This window comes from Hyaena hyaena, unplaced genomic scaffold, assembly GCF_003009895.1.
Source record: "Hyaena hyaena isolate Hyena2069 unplaced genomic scaffold, ASM300989v1 scaffold_764, whole genome shotgun sequence".
Classification (NCBI taxonomy): Eukaryota; Metazoa; Chordata; class Mammalia; order Carnivora; family Hyaenidae; genus Hyaena; species Hyaena hyaena.
In genome coordinates this window covers 368,422-382,598 of record NW_024081395.1, presented here as the reverse complement: position 1 = coordinate 382,598, position 14,177 = coordinate 368,422, and the positions used below count along the sequence as shown (strand labels likewise).

Sequence of the window (14,177 nt, the reverse complement as noted above, 5' to 3'; positions counted from 1 at the left end):
GAGAAAATACTTGCAAATCACATATTTGATAAGGAATTAATATCTAAAATATATACAGAACACATACCACTGATTAAACAAAACAATCTGATTTTAAAAATGGGCAGAGAAACTGAATAGATGTTTTTCCACAGAAGACATACAGATGGGCAACAGGTACATGAAAAGATGCTCAGCATCTATAATCATCAGGGAAATGCAGCTCAGAGCTACACAGTAAGATCACCTAATACTTGTTAGAATGGCTGTCATCAAAAAGAGAAAAGATAAGTGTTGGCAAGGATGCAGAGAAAAAGGAACCTTTGTACACTGCAGGTGGGAATGTTAATGGGCACAGCCCTACTGGAAACAGTATAGAGGTTCCTCAAAAGATTAAACACAGAGCTACCATATAATCTAGCAATCCCACTTCTGGATATATTAAAAAAAAATATTCATCTGAATAAATATATTCATTTCAAAGGAAATGAAACCACTATCTCAAAGAGATGTCTGCACCCCCATGTTTAATGCAGCATTATTTACAAAAGCCAAGACAAGAAGACAACTTAAGCATCCTAGATGGATGAATAAAGAAGATGTATAGATGCATTGGAATATAATGCGCCATGAGAGAGAAGGAAATCCTGCTATTTGCGACAACATGGATGGACCTTATCCTAAGTGAAATAACTCAGAGAATGAAAAATGGGTATGATACCATTTATCTATGAGCTGAACTCAGAAACAGAAAGTAGAATGGTGTTGTCAGGGGGTGGGGGAAATGGGAAGATAATGGTCAAAGGGTTCAAACCTCCAGTTGTAAAATAAGTATAGATATATTAAAACAATATATTGCACAATTCGAACTCACACAATATTATATGTCAATTATATCTCAATAAAGCTAGTTAAAAGAAGTATACTACTTTAGAAATACCAGTGCATTAGTACTTCTGAAAAGAACTAACTTTTATATCTAATATTTTCTCCTATTGAGATTAATATTTTGTGGTAGAATTGGTTTTGATTGCCATTTAGCAATTTCTATTTATAAAATCATCTTATTTTAGCTAATTATTTTTAATTGAACAATACCAATTTTATTCTGTTTTTTTACTTAAAATGCTCTGGCTCCTCCCTATCCCCAAACAATCATTAGGCTTATTAGAAACCTAATTTTAAGTTACTTCTAGATTATGTTGTATGCTGTACTAAAAATGAATAATCATTCTCATTTTTGGGTATTTGTGCATCTGATATATATAATATATACCACATATAACATGTATATAAAATAGGTAATATATATGTAATCTATATGTAATATATAATATATGACTAGAGTCTAGTCAATCAGCAAAACAAGCAAAATTCTAGATTACTAAGAACTGAATAAAATATTTTCTGTTTTAGAAACAAAACAAGACTCCAATTGGTTGAGACCTAAAAGACTTTAATTGGGTAAAATTTTATATATATATATTCAGATGAATCCTTACCTTATACATTTTTTTCATCATTCCAAGAAGAGCTTTAAGATTGGAGTGATTCTCATTGGTTTCAGTTATAGGCCAGTAATGCAGCTGAGAGACGATGGCAGTTTTGAGCATCTGGATCAGTGTATAGAGAGAAGATTCTTGCAAATATACCCAGCAGTTCTCTGGGGGGGTATAAAATCAGCCATGATAAATATGCACCCCCCAAAAAAATCCCGTTTCTTCTAGGTTCTTTAATGTATGAAATAGATAACAATTTCCATTTCTGATGGCAAAACTGATAAAATATCTTGTCTCAGGGTACCATCCTGGAAATTTATTAATCACAGATGTGAAAAAAGTGTTTTTCCCTTATCAAATATCATTGGAATTGAAAGTTCAAATGTAGGATTCTGAAGAAATTTGTTGATAGCTCATTTTTAAAAAATTTTTTAATGTTTATTTTTGAGAGACAGACAGAGCACAAGTGGGGGAGAAGCAGAGAGAGAGGGAGAGACACAGAATCCAGAGCAGACACAGGGCTCGAACTCATGAGCTGCAAGATCATGACCTGAGCCGAAGTTGGCTGCTTAACCGACTGAGCTACCCAGGCACCCCGATAGTTCATATTAATACTTGACTACTTGACTGATTTCATGATTTTCAAACAATTCTATAGAGTATCTATAAAATCTGAAAACTTGCATAAGAATATACACACATGCACACATATAATGTCATCAAGAACATTTTTGATTTGAAGAAAATAAAATTATCTGTTTTCAGACTTTATGAACACCAGGTATATATGGATATATTTTTAAATTAACTCAATAACAATATTTTAATATTACTTTGTTCCAACCTGGATATTTGTATCTTTAAAATGTAATTCTCAGAAAACAAACCTATCAAATATTAAAACAGCTAATATAATTAAAATAATATGACCCAGATGCATGAAAGGCAGATTTATATAGTAGAGATTCCATAATGGACATAAATGGACATTCCATAAATGGACACATGACACTTCAGTATATGATAAATAAATGTGGCACTGCATATTAGTGGGGATGAAACAGATCATTCAATAAATGTGTGGGAACAACTGAAAACTGATCCAGAGAAAAAAAAGATCAAGCTTAATCAAGATAAACTCCATATGGATCAAAGAGTTAAAACATAAAAACAAAACAATAAAAATTCTAGTAGAAGTGGGGCATCTGGCTGGCTCAGTCAGTCGAGTATATGACTTTTGATCTCATAGTCATGAGTTCAAGCCCCATACTGGGCACGGGACCTACTTAACAAAAAAATTCTAGTAGGAGTATGGGAAGTTGTTTTTTTTTTTTTAATTTCAAAGGGAGGTATGCTTTTTGAAATATGATCCAAACTCAGAAACCATGTAAGAAAATGTTTACATAGTAGGCTTCATTAAAATGTTTTCAAATAATTATACATAGCAAAAATATCACAAAGTAAAAAAAAATTAATAACCCAGAGAAAAAAGATTTATAATTGCTATTATTGATAAAGAATTAGTTGCCTTGGGGCGCCTGGGTGGCTTAGTCAGTTAAGCGTCCGACTTTTGCTTAAGTCATGATCTCGCAGTTCGTGGGTTCGAGCCCCGCGTCGGGCTCTGTGCTGACTGCCAGCTCAGAGCCTGGATCCTATTTCAGAGTCTGTATCTGACCCTCCCCTGCTCCTGCTGTCTGTCTCTCTCTCTCTCTCTCCTAGAAATAAATAAAAACATTAAAAAAAAAAAAAAAAAAGAATTAGTTGACTTAATCATTTACAAGCTCTTAAATAGGGGCACCTCATTGGCTGAGTCAGTTAAGCATCTGACTTGATTTCAGCTCAGGTCATGATGTCACAGTTGTGGCATCAAGCTCCACACTGGGCTCCATGCTGACAGCACAGCACTTTAAAAAATAAAATAAAATAGGGGTGGCCTGGCTGGCTCAGTCAGTTGAACATCTGACTTCGGCCCAGGTCATGATCTCACAGTTAATGGATTGAAGCCTCACATTGGACTTGCTGCTGTCAGCACAGAGCCCACTTCAGATACTCTGTCTCCCTCTCTCCCTGTCCCTCCCCTGCTCACACTCCCTCTCTCAAAAATAAACATTAGGGGCACCTGGGTGGCTTAGTCGGTTAAGCATCCGACTGTCCGACTTTCGCATAGGTCATGATCTCGCAGTTTGTGGGTTCGGGCCCCGCATCGGGCTCTGTGCTGACTGCCAGCTCAGAGCCTGGAGCCTGTTTCAGTCTGTGACTCCCTCTCTCTCTGACCCTCTCCTGCTCACGCTGTCTCTCTCTCTCTCTCTCTCCTAGAAATAAAAATTAAAAAAATAAAAATAAAAAAACATTAAAAAGGATGAAAAATAAAAGTTAAATAAAAAGTAAAAACACTAACAACAACACATGGGAAAATGGGTTAAGAGGAAAGAACTGATAGTTTCCAGAATATAATATACAAATGGAATTGAGATAGAGGAAAACTAGCACAATCTCATTCATACTGAGAAAATTAAAATTGAAATTAAGAGACTTTTTCTCTCAGAATGGCAAATACCAAAGTCTAATAATACTGTCAAAAACTGTGTGGACTGATGCTCTCATATTTGTTGATAAAGTGTAAACTGGTATATCCTCTGTCAAGGCTGCCATGTTGCACCGACATGTAGTTTACTTAGATTACAGTGTGAATGGTGACCACTTAAAGTTCTGTGGAGGATCTCTCAAGAGTTGGGGTTTTTTTAAAAGTTTTTTTAACATTTATTTATATTTGAGAGACAGAGAGAGACAGACTATGAGCAGGGGAGGGGCAGAAAGAGAGAGGGAGACACAGAATCCAAAGCAGGCTCCCAGCTCTGAGCTGTCAGCACAGAGCCCGATGTGGGGCTCAAATTTATGAACTGTGAGACCAAGACCTGAGCCAAAGTCAGATGCTTAACCAACTAAGCCACGTAGGCACCGAGGGGTTTCTCAAAATTTTAAATGCACATGCAATTTGATCCAGGGATTTTGGTCTCTGGAATTTTCCCTGCCTGTGATATATATAAAGAAATGCACGTTAGCAGTGTTTAATAGCAAAAACTTAGAAACAGCTATTGATGGTGTACCCTCCCAATAGTATACCAATAAGCCACTAAATAGAGTTAGGCAGTACCTATAACAGAACAAACATATCTTTATGATCTACTGTTAAACAGGAAAGGGCAAGTAGCCCAAAAATGTGAATGGTATGCTACCATTAAAAAAAAATTCTCTATATACATTTCTCTATATATTTTTTAATACATATCTTTCAAAGGTTTTAAAAACCTATATTTTGTAACTGCTTTCTGGGAGGAGAGCTGGGTGGCTTATATTTCACTGTATATATCCTTTGTATCTTTTAAGCTTTGTATCTTGAACATTAGCTTACAATTCTAAAAGCACATCCCATAGTATTGAATAAAATAAGTAAGAATACAAATTTTAACATTTATCTTTCATCACCGATCTGTTGGAGAGGAAAATTTTCCTCTATCCTTCATGTTTCTTTTGGCTGGTCTAAGAATTAAAATTGATATGAGTCAGATTAACAGGGAAAAAAATCAAATTTAATTATGTATGTATGCAGGTTGTATAAGAATATGAGGCCCGTTTATAGCAGCACTCTCAACAACAGCCAAAACATGGAAAGAGCCTAAGTGTCCATCAACGGACGAATGGATCAAGAAGATGTGGTTTAATCTATACGATGGAATACTACACAGTAATGAGAAAGAATGAAATCTGGCCATGTGTAGCAACATAGATGGAACTTGAGGGTGTTATGCTGAGCGAAATAAGTCAGGCAAAGAAGGACAGCTACCATATGTTTGCACGTATAGGAGAATTAGGAGGAACTTAACGGAGGACCGTGCGGGAGAAGAAGGGGGGAAATAGTGGGGGAGAGGGAGGGAGCCAACCATGAGAGACTCTTGAATGCTGAGAACAAACTGAGGACTGATGGGTGTAGGGGGAGAAGGGGTGATGGGCATGGAGGAGGGCACTTGTTGGGATGAGCACTGGGTGTTGTTGGAAACCAACTTGACAATAAACTATTTATTAAAAAAAAAAAAAAAAGAATATGAGGCCCACAGGTAGTCAGGCAATGAGGCTTATATGCCAGCCAGAGTTAAGAAGAAGAGAGTAGGAGTCTGAGTCTTCAAAAGGAGGGAAGACGATTCACAGGAAGATGAAAAAGAGTGGATGTTTGGTAAACGAATGTTTGCTTGGCCATTAAGAAACAATGGGACACGAAGAATTTTAACACATTTTGCTAAACTCCTCCCTGTCTACCACACCTAGTTCATACTAAACTGTAGTTACCTACAGTGATAGCTCCCTTCTTAGAGCAGGTCCTACATTTCAATTCTTGTAGGCAGATAGGGGGAAGTCAAAGGTTCTTTCTGAGCCTTCTGTTTCTTAAAAACAGTGTAGAATAATCCACATGCCAAAGAGACACATTCGTGGGTGGCAAATTTTGCTTCCCTGTGGGTCAAAATGTCTCAAGTTTTATTATTTTTTTTTAAGTTTTTAAAAATGTTTATTTAGTTTTGAGAAAGAGCATATGGGGAGGAGGAGAGAGGGGGACAGGGGATCCAAAGTCAGCTGTGTGCTGACAGCAATGAGCCCAATGCTGAGCTCTAACTCATGAACTGTGAGATCATGACCTGAGCTAAAGTCAGACATTTAACTGACTGAGCCACCCAGGCGCCCCAAAATGTTTTAAGTTTTAAAACATAAACAAAAAGTTTTCAAGTATGGATTTATTTTGACTGGATCCTCTATGGTTATTAAACTCTGAAGTCAAAGCCAAGTCCAAGTCTAAGAGTTACATATGCTTTGTATGATAAGAGTAATGATTATAATGTTAGCTTAATCTTTTCAAACATTCACATACCACATACCCAAACATTTGTGTATTTTTAAATCTACCCAAAATTTGCTCCAACTTTTACTTTAGTGATTCTCTGTTGAGAATACACATAAAGTGACAATCAGACTTACTCAGGACTCTTAAAGATCGATCACTCATTTTACAAACAGCTTCTGCATATGGAACCACCAGACTCCTCCAATTCATAGAATCATGCATCACAGGACATTCTGGGAGCAGAAGGAAAACTGATAATGCTTCTTGGTGTGGAGAATGACATGGAAGACCTCTGAGCAGATTATCCTGGAGACTTGTAGTTATCTGTGGTTGAAAGGATCAGGGAAAGGGCCCAGGATATATTAGATACAGATTACAGTGAAAAACAAGCTATGGGACTAGGGGTTTTATTCCACTATTTCCCAATGGTGTAATTATTTAGTTTTCCTCAGACCTGTTCAAACTCCATAACTCCTTGCATCCCAAATGCCCTTAATGTATTATGTGAGAGCCATCCTCCCTATATTATATTGAGATGCATGAAAGAAAGAAAGTGAAGTCACATATGCATGTACACACTGTGTGAATCATGGAGGTCACTCAATTAGAGACTGACACATCAAGGATCCATACCCAGATCTATCTGACTTAAAATCTAACATGGCAGAGATAATGGGGTATGCTCACCTCACCAATACTGCTTCATTTTCCTTCTGGGCTCACAGGAAGATGGCATTCCTGAGCCTCTCCTGCAGTTCTATGGGGCTGTATGATTGAGTTCTGGCTAATGTGATATGAGTGAAAGTGATAAATATCACGTCTAGGCATGACCCCTGCAACCTCTCATGTAACCTTTCATATTCTCTTTCCCTGTCTGCCAACTAAATACAAAAGGTCTGCTGGAGGATTTCATGGCCCCAGTGCCTAGAACTCCATAAAGGTCTCCAAATCCCTTCTCAGTGAAACTGTGCAGAGGGAAGTGGGAAAGGTAGCAGAATAAACCACTTAAAAATGTGCTACCCTGAGGGCACCTGGGTGGCGCAATCAGTTAAGCGTCCAATTCTTGATCTCAGCTAAGGTCATGATCTCATGGTTCATGGGATCGAGCCCCATTTCAGGCTTTGTACTGATGGTGCAGAGCCTGCTTGGGATATTCTCTCTCTTTCTCACTCTCTCCCCACCCCCTTCACTTGTGCTCTCTCTCTCTCTCAAAATAAACTTAAAAAATATATAGATGCCACTCTGGCATGACGATTATTTTGAGCTAAGGCAAGTGAGAAAAAGCAGGCACAGAACAAGCTCTCTGGTTTCCTTCTATCTACTTAAAAACAGTAAAATTTGCCTTGTAAAGGTGTCCTCCTGCCCCTAACTTCTGTACCAGGAGAAGAGCAACAACCTTACCAGCAGAGATGAGCAGGCATTGAGAAAGTCTATACAGGGGGACAAAACATGAGAGACTCTTAAATACAGAGAACAAACTGAGGGTTGCTGCAGGAGAGGTGGATAGCAGAATGGGCTAAATGGGTGATGGGCATTAACAAGAGCACTTGTTGGGATGAGCATTGGGTGTTATAGGTAGGGGATGAATTACTAAATTCTATTCCTGAAATCATTATTGCACTATATGCTAACTAACTTGGATGTAAATTTTAAAAAATTTAAAAAAAAAGAGTCTGCGCAATCAAACCTTATGATATAGACCTTATCCAACCTTTCCCCAGATATTTGCCTTCTTGCATTTTGTCGCCCTTAGAAGCCAAATTTTGTCTCTTCTTTAAAAATTATTGTTCTTCGCTAAGATGTTATATAAGTGAGTTCTAACCACGGCTTTAGTTACTCATCACTGAGTATAAATGCAGCATGCACATATTAATAAACTTCTGTTTATTTCTCTCCCATTAATCTGTCTGTTCTCAGGCTAATTTGCAGGATCCCAGCCAATGAAACTAAGATGGATGGAAGAGAAACATTTCCTTTTCCTCCCCTGCATGTGTTTCCAGTCTCCAGCCCTCATTGGACTATGATGTGAAAAGGAGTCTTCGTTGTGTTACGTCACTGAGATTTGGAAGTTGTGTGTTACAACAGCTAGCATCATTTATTCTGTCTAATAGATCTTAGATGCTCTTAACAACAGTGTCTATCTCCATGTGTCATAAGGGTTAAGATGATATTTGCAACAATAAAAGCACTATATATCATTATTACATTAATGTTCTTATAATTTTTTTCAGAATCTTTCATGTCCAAGAGAACATGATTTCTATGGAATGCTAGTAGGCATATATAGGAAAATAGTGTCACACAAAGTCAAATAACTTTGAGAAAAATAGGGCTAAAACAGCTTGATTTCTTTTGGTATATGACATCATAGAATCTTTGATTTACTGATATACATTATGACTTCATTATAGTATGCAGTGTATCCAAAGTTGTTTCACTTATAACCCGTTTTGAGGGAGCATTCTGTGAAACTAATATTCCTTGGAACTCACACTGGGAATAGCACCCCAAGTTATCTCCCATATAACCCAACTAAATTTATGTTTTAAATATATTCTAGGGGCACCTGGTGGCTCAGTCATTAGTCATCTGACTTCGGCTGAGGTCATGATCTCATAGCTTGTGAGTTCAAACCCCACGTTGGGCTCTGTGCTCACAGCTCAGAGCCTAGAACCTGCTTCAGATTCTGTGTCTCCCTCTCTGCTCCTCTCCCGCTTGTGCTCTGTCTCTCTCTCTCTCTCAAAAACATTAAAAAATATGTATATTTGATAACATCTACTATTCTTACTTCTTCATCTTGAAAATAAAAGTATCATATCTTTAACATATTAAAGAACACTCTCCTTTCCCTTCCAAATGTGGGGACCCAAAATTATATACAAGATGACTTTAAACCGAAGATGTGGGATACAGCAGATGCAGAAAGAAGACTTCAGATCTTCCCTTATCTGACTAAAGGCAGGGCCTTTCAAGAAGCTTAGAGGCAAGTTTCACTGCCAGGTAAAGACCAGCCACTTGCACTTGGATGAAAACCACACACACACAAAAAAAACATTATCACAAGCTGTCATATCTTCCATTTGTCCCTGTTAAAGCCCATTTGTCTCCCTGAAAAGTCCATTTGTTTTCTCAAAGAAGCCTCTTCTCCCCCCAGTCCCTTTTCCCTATTAATTGGTATGTAAGCCCTCATCCCTAGCTCTTCAGGGAGCCTCTTCATTTAAATGCTCCCTGCAAACACAGGAATATTTACTCAGTCTATTAATCCTGTTACTCAGTCTATTAGTCTTGTTACTCAGTCTATTACTGTTAGTACTCAGTCATGAACTCACATGAACCTGTGTGTAGTGGGAAAATTTTCCAACACAATCCAGAATCACAAAATATTTAACTAGAATAGAGCTTTAAAAGGAACTCAATAAATAAGGACCCCCCCCCCCAAAAAAATGTAGAGAAAATATGACCCAGATAGGATAAGGGATGAATTGGTAGCAGATTCATCTCTTTAAAAAAAAATTTTTTTTTAATGTTTTATTTATTTCTGAGAGAGAGACAGCATGAGCAGGGGAGGGTCAGAGAGAGAGGGAGACACAGAATCTGAAACAGGCTCCAGGCTCTGAGCTGGCTGTCAGCACAGAGCCCGATGTGGAGCTCAAACCCACGAACCATGAGATCATGGCCTGAGCTGAAGTCGGACGCTTAACCGACTGAGCCACCCAGGCAACCTAATAGCAGATTCATCTTAACTGCATTTGACATTCATCTCAAAAGAGAGAACGGGCTTTCCATTCTCCCAGTCCAGGTTAAAATTATCTTAATTCCCAAACTAGTGCTATTTTCATATGTCTGCTTATGGTTATTTACCTCTTAAGCATTATTTTTTTTCATGTTGAAAGCAAAAATACTGGATTTATGGGACATTTAAATATTCAGTAAGAAAGTAAATTCCACCTTGTAATATAGTGCCTGGAATATAGTAACCTTATCGCGAACACTAGCCCCCTCCCTTATCACAGAGTCCCTCACTCAGCTCCCAACAAAATTCAACTGCATTCATATTGGTTCCTATAAAGAAATGCTATTGCTCAATTTCTTACGTAAATATTGGTTATTACCATGGAAGCAATCCATTCTGTCTTTGTTAACTTCTCGAAGGTATCTCTTGCCATTTGTAAGTCCACATCAATGGAAATTGTTTCTACAGATTCTCTTTGGACACAAGAAATGTGAACAAAACAAAACATGCAAACAGATGAAAAAGAATATTTCTAAACTTCATACATATTTATTGTTTATTTTATTAAATGGCATATATAAATGTTTTTCTTACAATTGGCCTCCTTTCAAAATTATCAAGTTATTTGGCACACAAAATTTATAAAATTTATATTCTCCTAAAAGAGTAGGTAACTATTATCATTAGAGCAGCTACAAGTTTGGGCTGTAATAATAGCAAAATTTCATATGCTGTGTCAGAAAACCAAAACTGTTTACCCCTACACTCAGCCTGTACACTAAAGTCTGAAACTCTTCACCCCCCCAGCATACAAACACAGAACACACCTTACCATCATCTACATTTACATTACTTTAGGATTCTACTGTTTCATTAGCATGACTTCACTATTTCAAGAGACACTCGCCCAGGCAAATGGCTTGATTGTTTATTATAGGAACTTCCTGAAAAGACCCATTAACTCTTCAGTGGAAAGCATGATCAGATAGTTTATGCTCTAAGATGGTCTGAATCTCTTGCCTCAAAGTTGTTGCCTTACAGTTTCCACCCATCTTGGATCATTGTATCTTTTCCCAATCCTAATCAAGCCTCAAGCCTTCCCCTCCCATGTGGAAAGACTGGCCTAAAACAAATTGCCAATTCTTGATAAACTGCAACCTAGCCTTCCCTCTCAGAAACACTATCAAATCTTTGTCTAGGTGTTATGTTTTTCTGGGTCGTGTTGGTGATATTTGAAAAGACTTGCATTCTGTCAAATGATTTGTTTTTATAATGTTCTATCAAGAAATATTTTATGCTTGTTGAATTAACTGGTCAAGAGTAATGCCAGGGCTAAAATATTTATGTAAATCTTCAAACAAAGTATTGTAAGTTTCCCCTTAAAATATATTGTCCTTTGCAGTCTTTGGCATCTTAAGATCAAACCCCAAAGCTCATCACTCCTGGGAGGATACTTTTCCACTTTAGAAAGATAATATTCTAAGTGTGAAAAAGGTTCTGTATGCTGTAAGGATTAGCCTGAGGCTAGAATAGGGAAGAAAGAGGAAATACTGTTTGGCAGAGTCCCTGTCCCTCCCGGCAAGAACAAGACAGCAAATGGGAGAGGGAGAAGGCAGAGGGAAGCAGTGTCTGATTTTTCTTCTCCCACCTTTGACTGGGCTATGTGGGGATGAACAAGGGATGCTTTTTTTGAACTCTAGAAAGATACTGTGTTTCAGGCTGCCAGTGGGAAGCCATGGCATTCAGCTTCCGGGTTTCTCTGGTTCCCACATGAAGTTGTTGGACTCAACAGCTCCTCCAGTCCCCTTGAGGAGTAACTGACAGTCCAGCTGGGTGAAGAAGCAATGGGCCAAGAATGAAATCTTGCCGTGTGTAACAATGTGTATGGAGCTAGAGTATTTTATGCTTAGCGATATAAGAGGTCAGAGAAAGACAAATATCATGATTTCACTCATACTTGGAATTTAAGAAATAAAACAGATGAACATATGAGAATGGGAAAAAAGAGAGAGGGAAACAAACCATTAGACACTCTTAACGATAGAGAACAGACTTAGGGTTGATGGAGGGAGATGGGTGGAGATTGGGCTAAATGGGTGATGGGTATTAAGAAGGGTACTTGTTAAGAGCACTGGGTGTTATATGTAAGTGATGAGTCACCTAAACTAAACTAAACTAAACTAAACTAAACTAAACTAAACTAAACAACTAAATGAACCAGTGAGACAACTGGGGGTTGCACAGAGGCAAGGAATACATGGAACATGAGTTAAATGAGTGCCACCTAGTGGCCAGCAGGTGGGGTACAAGATGTGTAGAACTATTCAGAATCAGTGAGGCAGCTTGGGGCCTGCTCTTCACCGAGAGATGAGACCTGACATAGTGGGGGAGGGATGGACTGAGTTATATCCACTACAGACACACCAGTAGGGCACTGGCCCCCAGAGAAGGCAGAGGGCAGCCTAAGGGCCCGTTTATGCTGTTACCCTCCTTTTCCTTTAAACATTGTTAAACTAATTAAACAAGGAGGCCATTAACAATGAGGTATCTCTATCACCATGATGGTTTACATACACAAACCAAACTCTAAGCCTGTAAATAACCTCAGTTATAAAATAGAAACCAAAATACAACCAGTCACAAACAGCCGACTACGTTTTAAGCTATAAATCAGGGGTGCCTAGGTGGCTCAGCTCATTAAGCAACTCAGTCTTGATTTTGGCTCAGGTCGTGATCTCATGATTTGCATCTGATCAGGTCCTGATCTCATGATTTGCGAGTTCAAGCTCTGTGCCAGCAGCACAGAGCCTGCTTGGAATTCTCAGTCTCCTTCTCTCTCTGCCTCTCCTGCACATTCTCACTCTCTCTCTCTCAAAAATAAATAAATAAAGCTTAAAAAATTTTTAAGCTATAACCAATCAATTAATTTCCTTTCTTTGCTTCTGCACCTTCTCCCCATAAGTATTTACACTAGTTCCTGTTGGTGGAATGCTCTAATCACTTCTAATCTGCTGCTGCCCAATGTGAATCAGTATTTGCTTAAATAAACTCTTAAAAATGTTAATATGCCTCAGTTTATCTCTTAACAGTTCCCAGGCACAGTTGTGGAAAGCATGAAGCAAAGGGAAGAAATATTAGACCAAACGTAGAGCATTTCACAAAAGAACTGTTTATACTACTGGATTAGACCAAGTATCAAACCAAATAAAGAAATTAGATTTTCCTCTGTAGGAGTGAAACTGGTTCAAGATAAAATAAACAGAATCTATTTTCCCTACTGATCCCACCACAAAAAGAACTGCCAAGTGCTGACTTGGCCTCTAAGTACTAAAGCAATGTTAGAATAATCAGTCATAGATACAAAGACCTTGAAAAAAAAACCCATACCATTCCTTCCAATCAGGTAACAGAGGAGGGCAAGGCAGAGGGAGTGAACCATGTGAATTAGGAATCACAACTTAGAGGGTCTTGCAGAAAATTAGTTTACAAAATGGAAGAATTTTGTACCAACCTAAGGTGTTGTCTAGGTTGGACTTTTTGTTCACAGATAACATAATTTACAAATTAAAATGAGTGACTTTAAACATTTCATATTAAATATTTCCCAGTATTTCAAGTAAAGGTAAATCTCACTTAAAAATTACCTTTTCTTTAAGAAACTTGCAGTCAGACAAGCAGGAGATGAAAATATCATCCTAATTTCACTGTAAAAGTCATAATACAAGTATTTAGTCATAGCATATTATAAAGCAGTCTTCCTTTTATCTTATGTCCAATTATATAACTGAAGGCATGGAATCATTATTAACAAAAACAACTCCTTAGGGCGCCCAGGTGGTTTAGTCAGTTAAGTGTCTGACTTCAGCTCAGGTCCTGCTCTAGGTTCAGGAGTCAGCTCTGTGCTGACAGCTCAGAGCCCAGAGCCTGTTTTGGATTCTTTGTCTCCCTCTCTGTCTATCTGTCTGTCTCTCTCTCTCTATGTGCCCCTCCCCTGCTTCTGCTCTCTCTCTCTCAAAAATAAATAAATATATTTTTAAAATAAATAAATAAATAAATAATAAATAAAAACAACTGC

The 14,177-nt window shown here is 37.9% G+C and overlaps 1 protein-coding gene across 3 annotated transcripts in view; it reads right to left on the bottom strand.

Moving 5' to 3' along the window:
* The window catches only part of HERC6 (HECT and RLD domain containing E3 ubiquitin protein ligase family member 6), a 57,688-nt gene that overhangs the window by 20,225 nt on the left and 23,286 nt on the right, over nucleotides 1–14,177 (bottom strand). For all 3 annotated transcript variants that reach the window (XM_039218432.1, XM_039218433.1, XM_039218434.1), the window contains exons 10-13: nucleotides 13,747–13,806; nucleotides 10,482–10,575; nucleotides 6,504–6,693; nucleotides 1,482–1,642 (exon numbers count right to left, since the gene is read on the bottom strand). In XM_039218432.1, coding sequence (XP_039074363.1) covers nucleotides 1,482–1,642; nucleotides 6,504–6,693; nucleotides 10,482–10,575; nucleotides 13,747–13,806 — 505 coding nt within the window. The remainder of the gene's footprint in view (nucleotides 1–1,481; nucleotides 1,643–6,503; nucleotides 6,694–10,481; nucleotides 10,576–13,746; nucleotides 13,807–14,177) is intronic.